Below are 16496 nucleotides of genomic sequence, written 5' to 3' on the forward strand. Positions count from 1 at the left end.
TTAGCACCGTTCCCTGTAGTCTACTACTGATTAGACCTAACATCTCCCTAATAACCTTAACTAGAACAACGCCCCAGGACACTGCACTCCTCCACTGGGATGGAGAGGGGTATGAGCTGAGAGCTACTAATCCTCCTCTCCTCTGTCTTCTCAAAGTCACCCCACTATCCTCTGTCTCCTCTCATCTGTTATCTTCTCCTCTCCTCCTTCTGTACTTGGTCCCATCCTCTCATTTTGAGCCATAACTCCCCCTCTCTTCCTCTCCTATTCTCCTCTTCTCTACTCCCTCCTTTTCCATTTTACCAAATGGAGGAAACTCAGAATTGTCATTGAATTGAGTTGGTTACGGTTCAAGTGAGCAGACTGCAATGTTTCTCACAGCAGCATTAATATGAAGAGAAACCATCCTATGAATTTATTCTTTAATATAGCAGGTCCCTGACCTCAGTGGTAACATTATCCAGTGAGATGAGGATGAAATGAGAACAAAATAATTGATGGCGGTGTAAAGCCGTAGGGAGTTATTTTATGTCTATCTAGCCTCTGTGGTTGTTTTTATGGATGTAGTACTTTACATTTTCATAGCTTCTTAAAAAAAAAAATACACACACGAGCGCACACAGAGGGGGACACACACACAGACATAACAATCCCGAGCATTTGCTATATTTTCATGTGCATAGAAAATAACTCCAACCATTTTTTTAATGGGGGCATAATCCAATATGCAAAAATAAAAATCATAAATGCTAATGTAAATGGCCTGTGCTTGAGCTACTATTTATTGCTTTCTAGTGACTGGTCTGGTGTCTTGAGGTTAAACGCCCCCATCCTGTCATTTCACAGGTGTCACCAACAGTTAGCCTGGATGCCACTTGTCTTGCTCAACTAAAAATGTCATCTGTCTCATCTCAACTTTTTAAGTCACTTCAATAAAACGATTTTGAGGTACATTGATCTAATATTTTGTCATTTAGAAAAAAGTTATGTATATATAATATTATGAAGTTAGATCTATAAACGTGTTTATAACGTGTTTATATATACCAGTAGGGAGCCTAAAGATAAATAATCCACTTGGTTAGAGAGAATAATTGTAATCAGTTTTTAATAAAGTAGTACAATTTAAAGTGAATATGTTTGGGTCTCTATTTTTATTAAAGAACAAAATAAATATTATTTCCCTTCAAATATGTTTGTCTAAGGATAGCCAGTATGCACATATCTAAATCTTACCAAACTTTTCCGTAGAGGGCGTTTTTCCCAAAGTTACCGTCCTCATTTTCTACTCACTCGGCAATTTCTGAGCAGAGTTGATAAAATAATCACTGATAACTTAAAAAAAAAAATCTAACCCAGTTCACTGTGCGGGTTGATATGAACCGTAAAAGAGCTTCGTTTGCGTTGGAACAGTAGCGCTCTCTAGGGGAGACAAGGGGAACTGTGAGAGTCCCGTGGTGACGTCAGAGAGTCGGCGGTGAGTCTGGGATGTCATGTGAAAGGCTGGAACAGTTCGACCAGGAAGTCTCAGCTTGTTGCTAGAGCTACAGTTTAGCTGCCCACGGCCTGGAAGCACATACATTGTATTTAGGCATAGTATTTGGTTTTAATTTGTGCGCCATGGCTTCTCTATTCAAGAAGAAGACAGTCGACGGTAAGTTTGTTTTCCACTGCTAGTAGGCTTGTAGCAAAGTTGTTTGAATTGGTGTGACCCAGACTCTGCCAGTAACGAACACAGACTTGCCTACTGAACGAGCCAGTTGAACTGTTTTACCAGTTCACCTGACACCAGTTTAAAAAGTGAAGATGCATGTTTGTTACAAAATCAACAATGACATTGGTCAACGTGGAATCCCCTCAAGTTAGATTGTGTCACAGTCTGAAACTAGACAATATAACGTTACTATTCCACTTGTCTGTGTAACGTTATCAGTGAAAGTTCCTTGTGAAGTTGCTAAATGCAACAACAACAACAAAAAACTGGTCAGAATTTGACCATCGTGTGAACAGTGTAGTTGTATTAGGCTAAATTAGTAGATTGTTACATTGATTTGATTATGCTGCCTAGTATGTTTAATGGTTACTTTGTAATTTACCTGCTGACTGGAACAGATCAATTCCATGATTAACAGCCTCTAGCAGTGTAGGACCTGTAAGAAAGCTTTGTTCACACGAGAGAAACATGTGATCCAGAGACCCTGTTACTTCACTCTGTTCAGTTAAAGACAGATGGATGGATATAAGTACGGTTTATCACAGTGTCTGCGCGATCCATTCCCGCTACTCTCTAAAAATCATATTACATATCGGGAAATAATTTTTGATGTATCGTTTTGACAATATCGCAATATTATTTTTTGCGCTAGTTGGCTGTACCTGCTGCACCAACACTCCAATTGTTTTCAATCTTAATAATTTGGGCACCAAAGTATCGTTATAATATCATATGGTGCGGTCCCTGGCAATTGCCAACCCTAGTAATGATCATGTCAAGATTTCAATTAGGCTATGTTGGACTGTTAAACACTTCTCAGTTTTCCTGTCTCATAGTAGTCAAACATGAAGCAAGGGGAAACCAGAAGTCAACAGTGAAGTGTGTGTGTGAGAGAGAGTTCAAACTGCCTGTAAGGATAACACAGCACGTGCCATGCAGCATGTTGCTGCTGCTGATACTTTGAAAATGTAGCACTATGTTAAAAGAAGAACCTCAAATATTGATTTTCAGGTGTCTCTTGATAAAGAAAAGTTAAGAAGAGGAAGAAATGTCTCCATCTTATTGAGCCATTGAAATGTTGGGCCTTATCAGTCAATATGTTTTGGTCTTACAGGGTCAGAATGCAACAGAACTATTCAGACTATTCAGAATACAGCAATACATTACTTCTGAATCACTAATAACTTTATTAAACAAAAACATATCGTACGTTTTTATATAATCAATTTCAAGTTTCTACCTAATTCAATATTAATAAGTTATTTCATGACCATGGTCTCATTGATGGAGAATCAATATTCACTTACTGTGATTGTACTGTACGTTTACTCAAGGCCATATAGTTGATAGGATATCTCAGCGTCTCTGCCCCTCCTCTCATTCTTTCTCTCTCCTCTCTCTGGGCGTGGGGTGCCAAGGTTGCCCGGTGTCGAGAAGCGCTGGCATCCCATGGTAGGGCGTGCGGGTGTGATGGCGGGCAGAGAATAGCTGGTGGAGTTTTGTAGACAATACCCCACCCTCTTGTAGACGTTGTCGATACGTCACCCTGCACGTAGATACTACGCTTCACTCTCACAAGTGGTCCAGCTCTCTCTCTCTCTCTGGAGTTGTTGGGGTGATTAGGGCACCATAGGTACCTATAGCAAGGATTCTCACTTTCAGGTCATTTTTTAAATGTATTATTTTTACATTATGGTAATTTTTTTGAGAGTTTGAGAGCCTGTTATTCTGCAACATTTATCTGTAAAAACTTTACTGCAGTATTTTTGGGGGGGGGCAGAAAAAAAACCAATTCTTTCACTTTCCTCATGTATTTTCTTCTAGAAGTTTGAGGTGCTTTACAACAACACAACTTCACTGCTGTATGCTTCAGTGTTGGACTTCCACTGCAGGAATTATCTGAACGTTAAACAAATACTTTCCTCTTATTGTTTTTAAATCTTTTATTTATACCTTTTTATAGTTTTGTGGAAAAACCTTATTTTGAGGAAAGAAAGATACATTTTCTGTTGAATATTTAGCATTTTGATCCAGCAATGAAACAGGCTCAATTTAGATGTTGTGTTAGAGGTTGTTGGTAGCGCTTCTGGTACCTATTCCACTGTAGAGAGAATCTCTGGGAATCCTCTCGTTCTAGTGATGGAGTCCACTGCAATGGTCTAGTGCATCAGCTGGTGGAGTGCCCTGGCTCACTGCGGTAACCTTAGAGCTAATAGCAGTGTAGGGGATCGTTTCCTTTACCCAAATACGGGAGCTGGGATGGCCGGGAAACATTCACAGCTGTGTGTGTGTGTGTGTGTAAGAGAGAGAATGGTTACCATCTGAAGATTATCTGAAGTGGTCTGGTGAGGGTGCAATTGTTGTTTTGTAAACCAATCGGTCATGCGATTCATTCTTGTTTTTTTTTCTAGTTTTTATGCTAAAAATTTGGATGGGGCGGTTTGGATGAAATGGCTAGAACAGTGTACCCTTGCCTACAGACATGCCTGGTCTCTCTCTGGGACTGCTCTCCAAACTCATACTCCACAGCCTTATATTAGGAACTGCTGCTGTGTGACCATCTCTCCGTGAATGCCTTCACTTATTCAGTTCACCTCACGCTTGTGCCTATATTGTTCCCATTGATGCTACACTTCAAGGGTTTTATCCTGCCTTAAAACATTGATTCAAATGATTATTATTTTTGCTACATTATTGCTGTTGTACATATGAAGGCATGAGCCTGGTGTATTGTTATTGGAAACCCTTGAAACGAGACTCATCACATAGTTTACCCTGCCAATATTTCTAAAAGTAATATGTTATTAAGGAATTATTTTAGTCTGGTCCATCTGAAGTATGAATTATCTCAATAAGAGTTCAATCCTGAGCTCTCTTTAGTGTTGGTCCACCTATCCATTTAATACAGAACCCAGTTGTATTGTGTACAGTTGAGTCTGGTATTTTGAGCATAGTGTGTGTCGGACTGTGTTACACGCGTCATGTCAGGGTAATGGGTAGTGTGTGAGGCAGGAATGGCTTAGAGTCCAGGCTCAGCCCCGTGAATGAGGAATTTCCAGAGCTTTGTCCCTGTCTATCTACCCGTGTGAACAGAATGGTACTCTGCTTCTATAGCTATACAGAAAGCCCAATATCTGTGTCTGTCCTGTCTGTCCTGTCTGTCCTGTCTGTCCTGTCTGTCTGTCTGTCTGTCTGTGCAAAGAGAACCAGTTTGATTCAATAACTGTATGTTCGTAGGGTAAATGTTTTTCTAATTGCTCTGTCTCTCTCTCTCTCACAGACATTATAAAGGAACAGACTAAGGAGCTTCGTGGTACTCAGAGACAGATCACTAGAGACAGAGCTGCTCTGGAGAAACAAGAGAAACAAATGGTGAGACCCCCTCACCCTGTGAAGTGCTGTAGGACGGCAGCAGGTTTTAGTTTCTCAGTAGAACCTTTTCTGCTGATTTCATCAAATGTGTGTAAATGACTCAAGGCGGATCCTGCTCCATCCTACCTCCACTCACATCCCTTTCCTGATCTGTCTGTTAGGCCTACAAGCTGCTTAGCTAACCACTGGGATAGGAAAGACAGCTTTGGACAGGTAGAATAGTTACAGGGGAAAGAGGAAGTAGAACACGTGTGTGTGTGTGTGTGTGTGTGTGTGTGTGTGTGTGTGTGTGTGTGTGTGTGTGTGTGTGTGTGTGTGTGTGTGTGTGTGTGTGTGTGTGTGTGTGTGTGTGTGTGTGTGTGTGTACTGGCATGGATCCAGGGATAGCCCATGATTTGAATTTATAGCCACTTTATTCCATAGAAGAACTTGGTTCATTATTCAGATGAAAAAGAGGATGTTTTGTCACATCTGTCCAGCTGAATTATTGCCCTGGTCCAGTGAGCATTAGATCAGTCTGTCTCTATGTACATTGTTATTTGATAGCACCATTCATCTGTCAGTTTTACCGAATCTTCTCCCCTCTCTCTCAAATTCAGATTGCTTTATTGGCATGAAATACAATTTGTACATATTGCCAAAGCAGTATATTGGTACAGCATTTCAGTAAATATAGTGCAATGAGGATAATGAAACACAGTTAATTTCAGTATTAATAATAGTACATACTGTATGTGACCCACCACCTGGATTCGGTCCAATGTAGCAAAAATTGAAATGGTGTTTTTTACGTTGGATAAAGGTAGAGAATCAGAGCTAGAAAATTGAATATCATAACCTGCAGTTGAGGAATAATGGTAAAGTAATTCTGCTTTGAATGTTGACAAACCTCTAACCCCACTTTTGAGAAAATGTCCCATATTAGTTTTTGTACACCAACTTGAGAGCCCTTCTTTGTCTACACTATTCAGCATAGTCTAACCCTCTTATGCCTTAGCCCCACCCATCTCTTTAACGATTCACATGTGAGGCCATGTGCTGAACAGAGTGAATAAGATAGTAGTGTAGTAAACATAGATTTCCAGGACTCTCTGCATTTGGTTATCATATCTCTGCTTCCACCGGGCATTCCACTGATTTCAAAACTCTCTCAACTTCTTCCAAGACGACACTGTTGAGCGCCGTTTCTTCTGATGACAGTGATGGGGGAAGAATCTACAATGTCTGGTTCAATTAACATGTTTTTTCCTAAATCAGGGATTTCCTCATTGTCTGATTCATTTTCAGAGTCTGAGAGAGTCACCATGGCACGATGGTCCTCTAGAAAGTACTCCATCACTACTTTTTCCCACTGATTTTTGTCGATAGCGCTATTAACCTCATTGCAGCAATGCAACACTATGTCAAAACACGCCGCAGTAGAAAGGGTTGTCTACACATACTGAGCAGTTCATGTTCTAGACAGAAGCATTCTACATGGCAGACCAATCCGAACTTATCTCCCGGCATGTCCAGCCCACCCATTATCTCAGCCATTCATGGCTAGCGGGAAGTTTCCTGTATTTTTCCATGGCTAAACCAACTAGGCTCGTAATTTAACACATTCATTCCTATTTACAGATAGCATACACATTTTTTTATTAAGGTACATGAACCAGAAGTAATTTCTGCCCAAAACCACATTTTGATTAAAATAAAAAAAAGTTCAAATGACACTCCTATGAAGTGACATATGCCTAGGTCACATGATCATGTCTACAGGTACAACACTACTGCTGTTGTATAGTGTAATCTTTGGTTGATACATTTCATTAAATACAAATAAGATTATTAAAAAGAATGGCTAATAAATAACCAAATATACATGGATGATGGTTACACTATGTATTACTTGTAAGTTATATACTATGTAAATACTTCAAGGAATTAATGGTCATGAGATGTTCCTCGGGCTTTGGCAATCAGAATTCTGTATGTGGGTTTTTTGCACATTGCTTATAATCGTAATTACAGGTGGACCCCAAACCTTGCTTCCATATAGTGCAATTGGTAAAATTACACTATTGGAATATTTTGTACCAGATTTTAATAGGAATATTTATTTTTATTTTTAGATGGGTTTTTTTTTGGGGGGGGGGGGGGGGGCTGATTTTAATTAAAAACAAATTGTCCCAGGTAGTTGTACCATTGGTCATGTTCAACCATGGTATTTCCTAATCAACCATGGTATTTCCTAATCAACCATGGTATTTCCTAATCAACCATGGTATTTCCTAATTTCCTAATATAATATCAGTAATAAGCTCACATCAGCACCACTTGTCATCCCATCCTAAATCACTGTTACATATTTAAATGTAATTTTGCTTAATGGCAGATAGCAGCCTCATTATTAAGATGTTCTGTCTGTTCTGATCATTAATATGTTTAGCAGGCAGAGACTGACTGCACCTGTTTGTGTGTCTGAGGGGTAATGTAATGGTCCTGTAATGGAAATCTGCCTACTCAGCTGTTTAGCAGAGCGCTCTACCTGAGGAGGAGACTGGCTCTGCTGAATAATCATCTCCTTCACTCAGCTCTTCTCCACTCTACATAGCACTGATCAGCCTAATGATAGTTTAACCCTCACTACACTCTGACAGAGGGAAGGGGTGGAGGGATGGGAGTATTATTCCTGTAAAAATGTCAATAATGATAATTAATCAATAATTTTTGTTGAGGACTGGCTCTTCAGAATAATCAGAGACACACAGGGCTGCAGCTGTATTGTTTCCCAGGGGTCATGGCTTTACAGCCTTGCAGTGTGTTCCCTCGGGCAATAGGCTGTTTTACCAAAGCTAAGAGGGGCTGCTAGCTCTCAGGTGTTTAGACCATAGTCAAATCACAGTATTTACACTGTGTATAATCTAATAGGGCTCCCTGGGGAAACTGATGTGTACTGTCGTGGCCAAAAGTTTTGAAAGTTTTACAAATATACATTTTCACAAAGTCTGCTGCCTCAGTTTGTATGATGGTAATTTGCATATACTCCAGAATGTTATGAAGACTGATCAGATGAATTGCAATTAATTGCAAAGTCCCTCTTTGCCATGCAAGTGAACTGAATCCCCCAAAAAACATTTTCACTGCATTTCAGCCCTGCCACAAAAGGACCAGCTGACATCATGTCAGTGATTCTCTCATTAACACAGGTGCGAGTGTTGACAAGGACAAGGCTGGAGAGCACTCTGTCATGCTGATTGAGTTCAAATAACAGACTGGAATATTCAAAAGGAGGGTGGTGCTTGGAATCGTTGTTCTTCCTCTGTCACCCATGGTTACCTGCAAGGAAACACGTGCCGTCATCATTGCTTTGCACAAAAAGGGCTTCACAGGCAAGGATATTGCTGCCAGTAAGATTGCACCTAAATCAACCATTTATCGGATCATCAAGAACTTCAAGGAGAGCGGATCCATTGTTGTGAAGAAGGCTTCAGGGCGCCCCAAAAAGTCCAGCAAGCGCCAGGACCCTCTCCTAAAGTTGATTCAGCTGCGGGATCGGGGCACCACCAGTACAGAGCTTGCTCAGGAATGGCAGCAGGCAGGTGTTAGTGCATTTTTGGAGGATGGCCTGGTGTCAAGAAGGGCAGCAAAGAAGCCACTTCTCTCCAGGAAAAACATCAGGGACAGACTGATATTCTGCAAAAGGTACAGGGATTGGACTGCTGAAGACTGGGGTAAAGTCATTTTCTCTGATGAATCCCCTTTCTGATTGTTTGGGGCATCCATAAAAAAGCGTGTCCGGAGAAGACGAGGTGAGCGCTACCATCAGTACTGTGTCATACCAACAGTAAAGCATCCTGAGACCATTCATGTGTGGGGTTGCTTCTCAGACAAGGGAGTCGGCTCACTCACAATTTTGCCTTTTATTTTGACTATTTTCTACATTGTAGAATAGTGAAGACATCAACGCTATGAAATAACACATGGAACATTTGTATTTATTTAACTATGTAAGTCCGTTTATAACATTCTTATTTAAAATGATGGCCTACACCGGCCAAACCCTCCCCTAACCCAGACGATGCTAGGCCAATTGTGCGCCGCTCTATGGGACTACGGCCGATTGTGATACCGCCTGGGATCGAACCAAGGTCTGTAGTGACTCGTCTTGAACTGAGCTGCAGTGCCTTAGACCGCTGGGCCACTCAGGATCGCATGTAGTAACCAAAAAGTGTTTTAAAAAATCTAAATATATTTTAAATTCTTCAAAGTAGCCACCCTTTGCCTTGACGACAGCTTTGCACGTTATTGGCAGTCTCTCAACCAGGTTCACATCGAATGTTTTCCAATAGTCTTGAAGGCGTTCCCACATATGCTGAGCACTTGGTTGCTTTTCCTTCACTCTGCGGTCCAACTCATCCCAAACCATCTCAATTGGGTTGAGGTCGGGTGATTGTGGGAGCCAGGTCAACTGATGCAGCACTCATTGCTCTCCTTCTTGGTCAAATAGCCCTTACATATCCTGGACTTTTAACAAGGCACACCTGTTTATTGAAATGCATTCCAGGTGACTACCTCATGAAGCTGGTTGAGAGAATGCAAGTGTGTGCAAATCTGTCATCAAGGCAAAGGGTGGCTACTTTGAAGAATCTAAAATATATGCAAAGCCAGTCAGAAGCTGATCCTCCTCCCCCTGTAGGAGATGGAGATAAAGAAGATGGCTAAGTCTGGGAACCGCGAGGCGTGTAAGATCTTGGCCAAGCAGCTGGTCCAGCTGAGGAAGCAGAAGAACAGGACCTACGCCGTCAGTTCAAAGGTCACTTCCATGTCCACACAGACCAAGGTCATGAATTCTCAGATGAAGATGGCTGGAGCCATGTCCACTACGGCTAAGGTAAAGAGCACCACACACATGCGTGCATTCACACACACATTCTGACAGGCACGCAGACCATCACATTTTGGATGTTGGGCCTCTAAAAGTCATCATTTTTTTAATTTGTATTGTTGCTCCACACACATATACATTTGTGTGTGTCTGTGTAAATGAGGCCCAAAAGCAGACCGACTAACCCAGTTAACATTAAAACAGCTTCTCCAAAACAGTTCAAAGGATTCCACTCCATCTCTGAGTGTGTGCTAATTAGTCTGTCTATATATCCTGTCATCCCCTCAGGATGGTAATGTTTGTCTGATTGGGTAGAGATTCTCATTTCACCCTCGTCCATCCTATACCCTTTCACAGCTCAGAGACACAGATCAGATGGCATCCTTACACATCTTAGTTTATTATCAATTAGTCTTCTGGTAATGTATAAAGTAGCATATCTAATTAGCCTGGTTATAGGACTATAAGCCCATAATGTTTAGAGCTAAGAATGTGAACTAGTTACAGTCTGAAAGTATTTATTAATGTAGTTATTCATGTATTAATCTGTTTCTAATCAGTGCATTGTTTCTGATCGGAGTGTATTTCTCTGTGTGGTAGTTAATTAGTCATGACCAGGATGTCTGATTGGCTGGTCTCAGAATTAGACCTATCTGTAACAGAAAAAGGAATGTGTTTAGGGAGCGCTGCTCATTTGTGTGTTACCATACTTGTGTTACCACGGCTTCAGTGTGGAGGGAAAACAGTAAAGTCTCACCAAACAGCCCACTTCTAGCTTCATCTAGACTATGGGGCTGCAGAGAGACCCACTAACAACAGGGACATGCTCTGAAAAGGTTTTCGAGCAATACAAAAATGACATCTAATTACATGTGACGTGTGCAGCTCATTTGGCAGTTTGAGGCTCCGGCGTGAAACTAGGCCATGGCTGATAACACACAGGAAGAAGAGACAGAATCCCTCTACGTATTTATGATGCGCGTACATGCTCTGGGAGTTGTGTATTGTGTCTGTGTAATATAACAGTTTTGGTGGTGTAAGTATTGTCTGTCTCTGTATTTGTCCAGACAATGCAGGCGGTGAACAAGAAGATGGATCCGCAGAAGACCCTCCAGACCATGCAGGACTTCCAGAAAGAGAACATGAAGATGGGCATGACCGAGGACATGAGTAAGACCTGCTATCATTGGCTCCCTAGCCTAGGATTTAAACATTTTAAAAGAATGACAATAGTGACTGACAAAAAAAACTGTCAGAACCAAAAAACATCATGCAGATCAGTGTGTTTGCCTAGTGGTTCAATGACCTTTTAACGGTAAAATGACTAGGACCTCTGTCTCGCTGCCTCTCACTCTCTGTCTGCCCCTTTTCCCCCTCTACCCCTCTCTCTTGCTCCCTCCAGTCAACGATACGTTAGATGAGATATTTGTGGAATCAGGAGATGAGGAAGAATCTCAGGACATTGTGAACCAGGTTCTGGATGAGATCGGGATCGAGATCTCTGGAAAGGTAAGACATACTGCCCATTGCCGTTCCCCAGTCACTTCTCCCCATAAGTAGTCCTCTGGAAAGGTAAGAGGGTCCTGTATCATCTCAAAGCCCTCTCCCATCTGGATGCTTTGAGGTGTAGCAGACAAAGACAGTAGCAGGATAGGCCGTAGCCTGCCTGGCTTAATGGGAGGGAGACTCCAGTCCTAGAGTACCCAACAGTAGGGCTGGGACGATACCAGTATTGCAATACTCGTTAGTATCGTGGTAAGAAAACGAAACACAAAGTGGATTTAATTTCTTTAAGAAAACAGCCCTAATGTTGGAAACATAATGTTGTCTTCCAGAGTCACATTTATTTATATTCCAAGATATAGAACATAATATTTTACATACAGCAGGTTTTTAAAGGACTTGCTGCTTCGTGTTTTAATTTTTGTAATGGAAAAAATATTGCGATACTGGTATCGTCACAGCCCTACCTAACATTTTTGTTGTAGTCCCGGACTAACTCACCTGATTCAACTCATTTGAGGACTTGATGATTTGTTGACAAGTTGAATCAGGTGTTTGTCCGGAGCTACGACAACAATGTGAACAGTTGGGGATACTGGAGTTGGGAAACACTGCTGTAGACTGTGCCTGTAGCCTGCCTGTCTTTATGGAAGATTGCTTGTAGGCGGGGGAACTGCAGTGGGGTTGCCAAAATGTAAATCAAATGTGTGTGTGTGTGTGTGTGTGTGTGTGTACAGATTGTGTGGGACAATATACAAACAGTTTTAAGAAAGATTTGAAAAACTATTTTGAGTAAATGTATTAATTGGTTTCTATTAATTTTAATAAGAGATGAATGCAATGAATTAAAGGTTATTTGTTCATATAAAAATCAAAATGTATAGATGAAGGTTGTCATTAGATTTGGACTGCTAGTGAGAATGAATGGAAATTCCGGTGGAAAAAGTAGGGTCCCTGCTGAAAAATTTTCAATACCACTGCTGTAGTCTGCCTGTAGCCCGCTTGTCTTTATGAGATGACAGCCTGTAGACTGCCTGTAGTCTGCCTGTAGTCTGCCTGTAGTCTGCTTGTCTTTATGAGATGACAGCCTGTAGACTGCCTGTAGCCTGCTTGTCTTTATGAGATGTCTGCCTGTAGCCTGCTTGTCTTTATGAGATAACAGCCTGCAGTCTGCCTGTAGTCTGCCTGTAGTCTGCCTGTAGTCTGCTTGTCTTTATGAGATAACAGCCTGCAGTCTGCCTGTAGTCTGCCTGTAGTCTGCCTGTAGCCTGCTTGTCTTTATGAGATGTCTGCCTGTAGTCTGCCTGTAGTCTGCTTGTCTTTATGAGATGACAGCCTGTAGTCTGCCTGTAGTCTGCTTGTCTTTATGAGATGACAGCCTGTAGTCTGCCTGTAGCCTGCTTGTCTTTATGAGATGACAGCCTGTAGTCTGCCTGTAGCCTGCTTGTCTTTATGAGATGACAGCCTGTAGTCTGCCTGTAGCCTGCTTGTCTTTATGAGATGACAGCCTGTAGTCTGCCTGTAGCCTGCTTGTCTTTATGAGATGACAGCCTGTAGTCTGCCTGTAGCCTGCTTGTCTTTATGAGATGACAGCCTGTAGTCTGCCTGTAGCCTGCTTGTCTTTATGAGATAACAGCCTGTAGTCTGCTTGTCTTTATGAGATGACAGCCTGTAGTCTGCCTGTAGCCTGCTTGTCTTTATGAGATGACAGCCTGTAGTCTGCCTGTAGCCTGCTTGTCTTTATGAGATGACAGCCTGTAGTCTGCCTGTAGCCTGCTTGTCTTTATGAGATGACAGCCTGTAGTCTGCCTGTAGCCTGCTTGTCTTTATGAGATGACAGCCTGTAGTCTGCCTGTAGCCTGCTTGTCTTTATGAGATGACAGCCTGTAGTCTGCCTGTAGCCTGCTTGTCTTTATGAGATAACAGCCTGTAGTCTGCTTGTCTTTATGAGATGACAGCCTGTAGTCTGCCTGTAATCTGCTTGTCTTTATGAGATGACAGCCTGTAGTCTGCCTGTAGCCTGCTTGTCTTTATGAGATAACAGCCTGTAGTCTGCCTGTAGCCTGCTTGTTTTTATGAGATAACAGCCTGTAGTCTGCCTGTAATCTGCCTGTAGTCTGCTTGTCTTTATGAGATGACAGCCTGTAGTCTGCCTGTAGCCTGCTTGTCTTTATGAGATAACAGCCTGTAGTCTGAATGAGTTTGACACGTGCTGTAGACTGTGCCTGTAGGTGCCCTGTGTGTGGCAATAAATGAGAGGCAGTTACAGTGACTGTCCATCTGGCAGGGAACCCACTCCCCCTGGGGGACAGCATGTGTTACTACACCACCGCTTTCTGTGCAGAAGGGCTACTCTACTGTGTGTTGTAAGGCCAGTGTTAACCTGTTGGGATGTGTGTTGTAAGACCAGTGCCAGTGTTAACTGGTTGTAATGTGTGTGTGTTTCAGATGGTGAGAGCCCCAGCAGCAGGGAAGAGTCTCCCTACTGCTTCTCCTAAACGGAAAACGCAGATCTCTGACGACGAGATAGAGCGTCAACTCCGAGCCCTGGGAGTGGACTAACACACACACCATGGGCTAGGCCTGTGTACCAGCAGGCTGGTGGTCCATGTGTGGGTGATTCTGGTGGTCCAGATTGTGGGTGATTCTGAATATGTAATGACTAAATTAAGGAATAATAGAATATTATGACCCACACTACATTCTGCTGCAGCCTGCTGAAGGGGTTGGCCTCTTTATGTACATACAGACAGTTGACTCTGGAAAAGTGACCTCTATGTTCACATGATATTTTGTGCATGGCTTCTCCATTAGTCCTGGGAGTACAACTCCTGTGGGAGGAGGATGAAGTCAAATAAACAGAGTGAGGTGATGACTGTTCTCTGTGCTCTCACATCTTTAGGTTCAGTACTATAGACGCTGCTGGTGTCAAACTACTGACACTGTCTGTCTAGAACCACTGACATTAACTCTAGGAACTTCTGACATTAACCCCTCCGAGTAGGGTAAGGGCTTGACTTTTTCACTAATGAACATTTTGCATGAGAATCTATGGAATTAGCAGGATCAAGCTGCATGTCAAGATACGTAAATAGATTCAGTTTAAAACGGTGTGTGAAAGAGTAATTCATGCGAATTCAAACTAATAATCGTTAACATATTTCAAAGAATAGTTCATTTTGAATTGCTTGTTTTGTACTATTGAGTTGTACTCTAATTTGAAGATGTTGTCTATGTGTCTTAGTTGATCTCTGTGTGTCCTGTCTTTCTGATGTGGGATAGAACCAACAGTCTGTCTGTCCTCCTCATCTCTCTCCTTTTATCTCGACTGCTGTGCAGTTATCGTTGTTAGAGCTGTTTTTTTAAAACACCACACACACACACATTCTAGAGTGTATAATGGGTTTGTGAAGAAGACTGATCATTGTCTTCCTGACGCTCTCTCTGTTTCACTCTCCCATGCTGTAAGAGCAGGAAAGGAGACAATGACATTGTGCATTATCAACTAAACATTTCATGCATTCTAGAATGTTCCCTCTCATGGTTCTCTTCTGGTTTTCTAATGTCGACTAGTATGTCACTGTATACTAAAATAATTGTCTTAAAGATTGTTACTGGAAAACATTGACTGGCTTACTATTGTTACATCAGTTTCTTTTCAACTTGATTTTGTGGTGCAATTCTTCAGAGAGGAAAGGTGAATAAATGAAGGTTGTTGTCACACTTTTTCTCCACCATGTATGTATCCTCTGTATCTATACAGTTGTACTGTTTAGACTTTGACTTTTATAATGAATAAAATAGCATAATGTACAAAAAATGGTTTTATTGTCACACTGAATAGGTGCAGTGAAATATGTTGTTTTACTAGCTGCTGCTAGTTAGTTTGGGTGCACCCTTTGACCTATGCCAACCACACCTGCTTCATATCAATGGTGTTTTTATTCAGGCATTGAAGAGGACAGTCTGCATTAGAAGCATGGAGGCCCAGAGCTGTAATAACACAATTTCAATTGAAGGGAGTCAATTCAGGAAGTGATTTTAATTTAAATTCAAAAAGGAAAAACTGTTGAAATAAATAGCTTCTACTCCTCCTTGAAAATAGATGCAGATTTTTCAAATTTGTAATGGTTACTTATATTTACTTCCTGAATTGACTGCCTTCAATTTGAATTGACCCCAGCCCTGACACACTCGCGCAGCGCTTTGTCCTGCTGGAGAGCGCAGCCATATACCACAGGCTGTGAATTAGCATATATAGCTCATTATGTAGGGACCTCAGTATCAGTAGTGCCACAGTGCATCCCACCTTTTCTCAGACCACAGAGCGTGTTCCCTTCTAATCTTATCCTTATTTCATGCCTGTCCCATTGAGATTACTCTGTCTAGATTCCTACAGTTCTGCTCTCCCAGTACATCCAAATGAAGACATGGGAGAGTGAATGGATCCTGGGGGAAGGGGCTATGGAGATGAATTCCGAGGTTCCTCCACCAGACAGGAGCCACTCTACAGTTATAATGACCGGGTGAATTTAGCACAGTATGCACATGTTGACTAGTGGGCTGGATGTTTGTATTCACAGAAACACGTCAATAAATCAGGGAATAATGTCACTGTCATACAGCGCAGGGTGCTCAGCTCCCTTTTATTGGGCTCTAAGAAACACCAACTGCTTAATAAATGAATCAACAAATCATTACATTAAATGCATGTCAGTGCACAATCCATGAATTAATTAATTGCATCTCTGATAAATCTTTCATTTAAATATTTTTTTCACTTTTTTTATTTGTATACATCTACCCTGTACAGAATGATTGATTGTAAGACGATGACTGGCACTTCTGGCCTGCTTTTGAGCCCAGCTCTACACTGATGCAGTATAATGTCTCCAGTATGCTACAGGGACACAGGTGCTTGTATATTCATCACTTAAATCATCTCCTGTCCTCACCACACTGTTGGTTTGTATGTATTTATTCATGGGAAACGCATCATGAAATCACTACGTATGAAAGATGACACGTGCAACTGGG

The 16496-nt window shown here is 41.7% G+C and overlaps 1 protein-coding gene across 1 annotated transcript; it reads left to right on the forward strand.

Annotated features, from left to right (window-relative positions):
* The first annotated feature begins 1495 nt into the window (after positions 1-1495).
* Positions 1496-15279, forward strand: LOC139380195 (charged multivesicular body protein 2Ba). The gene is made up of 6 exons (XM_071122651.1): positions 1496-1654; positions 4995-5086; positions 9768-9962; positions 11024-11126; positions 11359-11465; positions 13908-15279. Exons 1-6 carry the CDS (start codon positions 1621-1623, stop codon positions 14019-14021), a joined length of 645 nt encoding a protein of 214 aa, XP_070978752.1. The 5' UTR covers positions 1496-1620; the 3' UTR covers positions 14022-15279.
* Positions 15280-16496: the final 1217 nt, after the last annotated feature.

Source organism: Oncorhynchus clarkii, chromosome 22, assembly GCF_045791955.1.
Source record: "Oncorhynchus clarkii lewisi isolate Uvic-CL-2024 chromosome 22, UVic_Ocla_1.0, whole genome shotgun sequence".
NCBI lineage: Eukaryota > Metazoa > Chordata > Actinopteri > Salmoniformes > Salmonidae > Oncorhynchus > Oncorhynchus clarkii.

Bases quoted from the DNA above. Each gene is read 5' to 3' on its own strand.
- LOC139380195 (XM_071122651.1), top strand. From the start codon at position 1,621: ATGGCTTCTCTATTCAAGAAGAAGACAGTCGACG. The intron at 1,655-4,994 runs GTAAGTTTGTTT...TCTCTCTCACAG, and splicing joins CAAGAAGAAGACAGTCGACG to ACATTATAAAGGAACAGACT. The intron at 9,963-11,023 runs GTAAAGAGCACC...GTATTTGTCCAG, and splicing joins CCATGTCCACTACGGCTAAG to ACAATGCAGGCGGTGAACAA.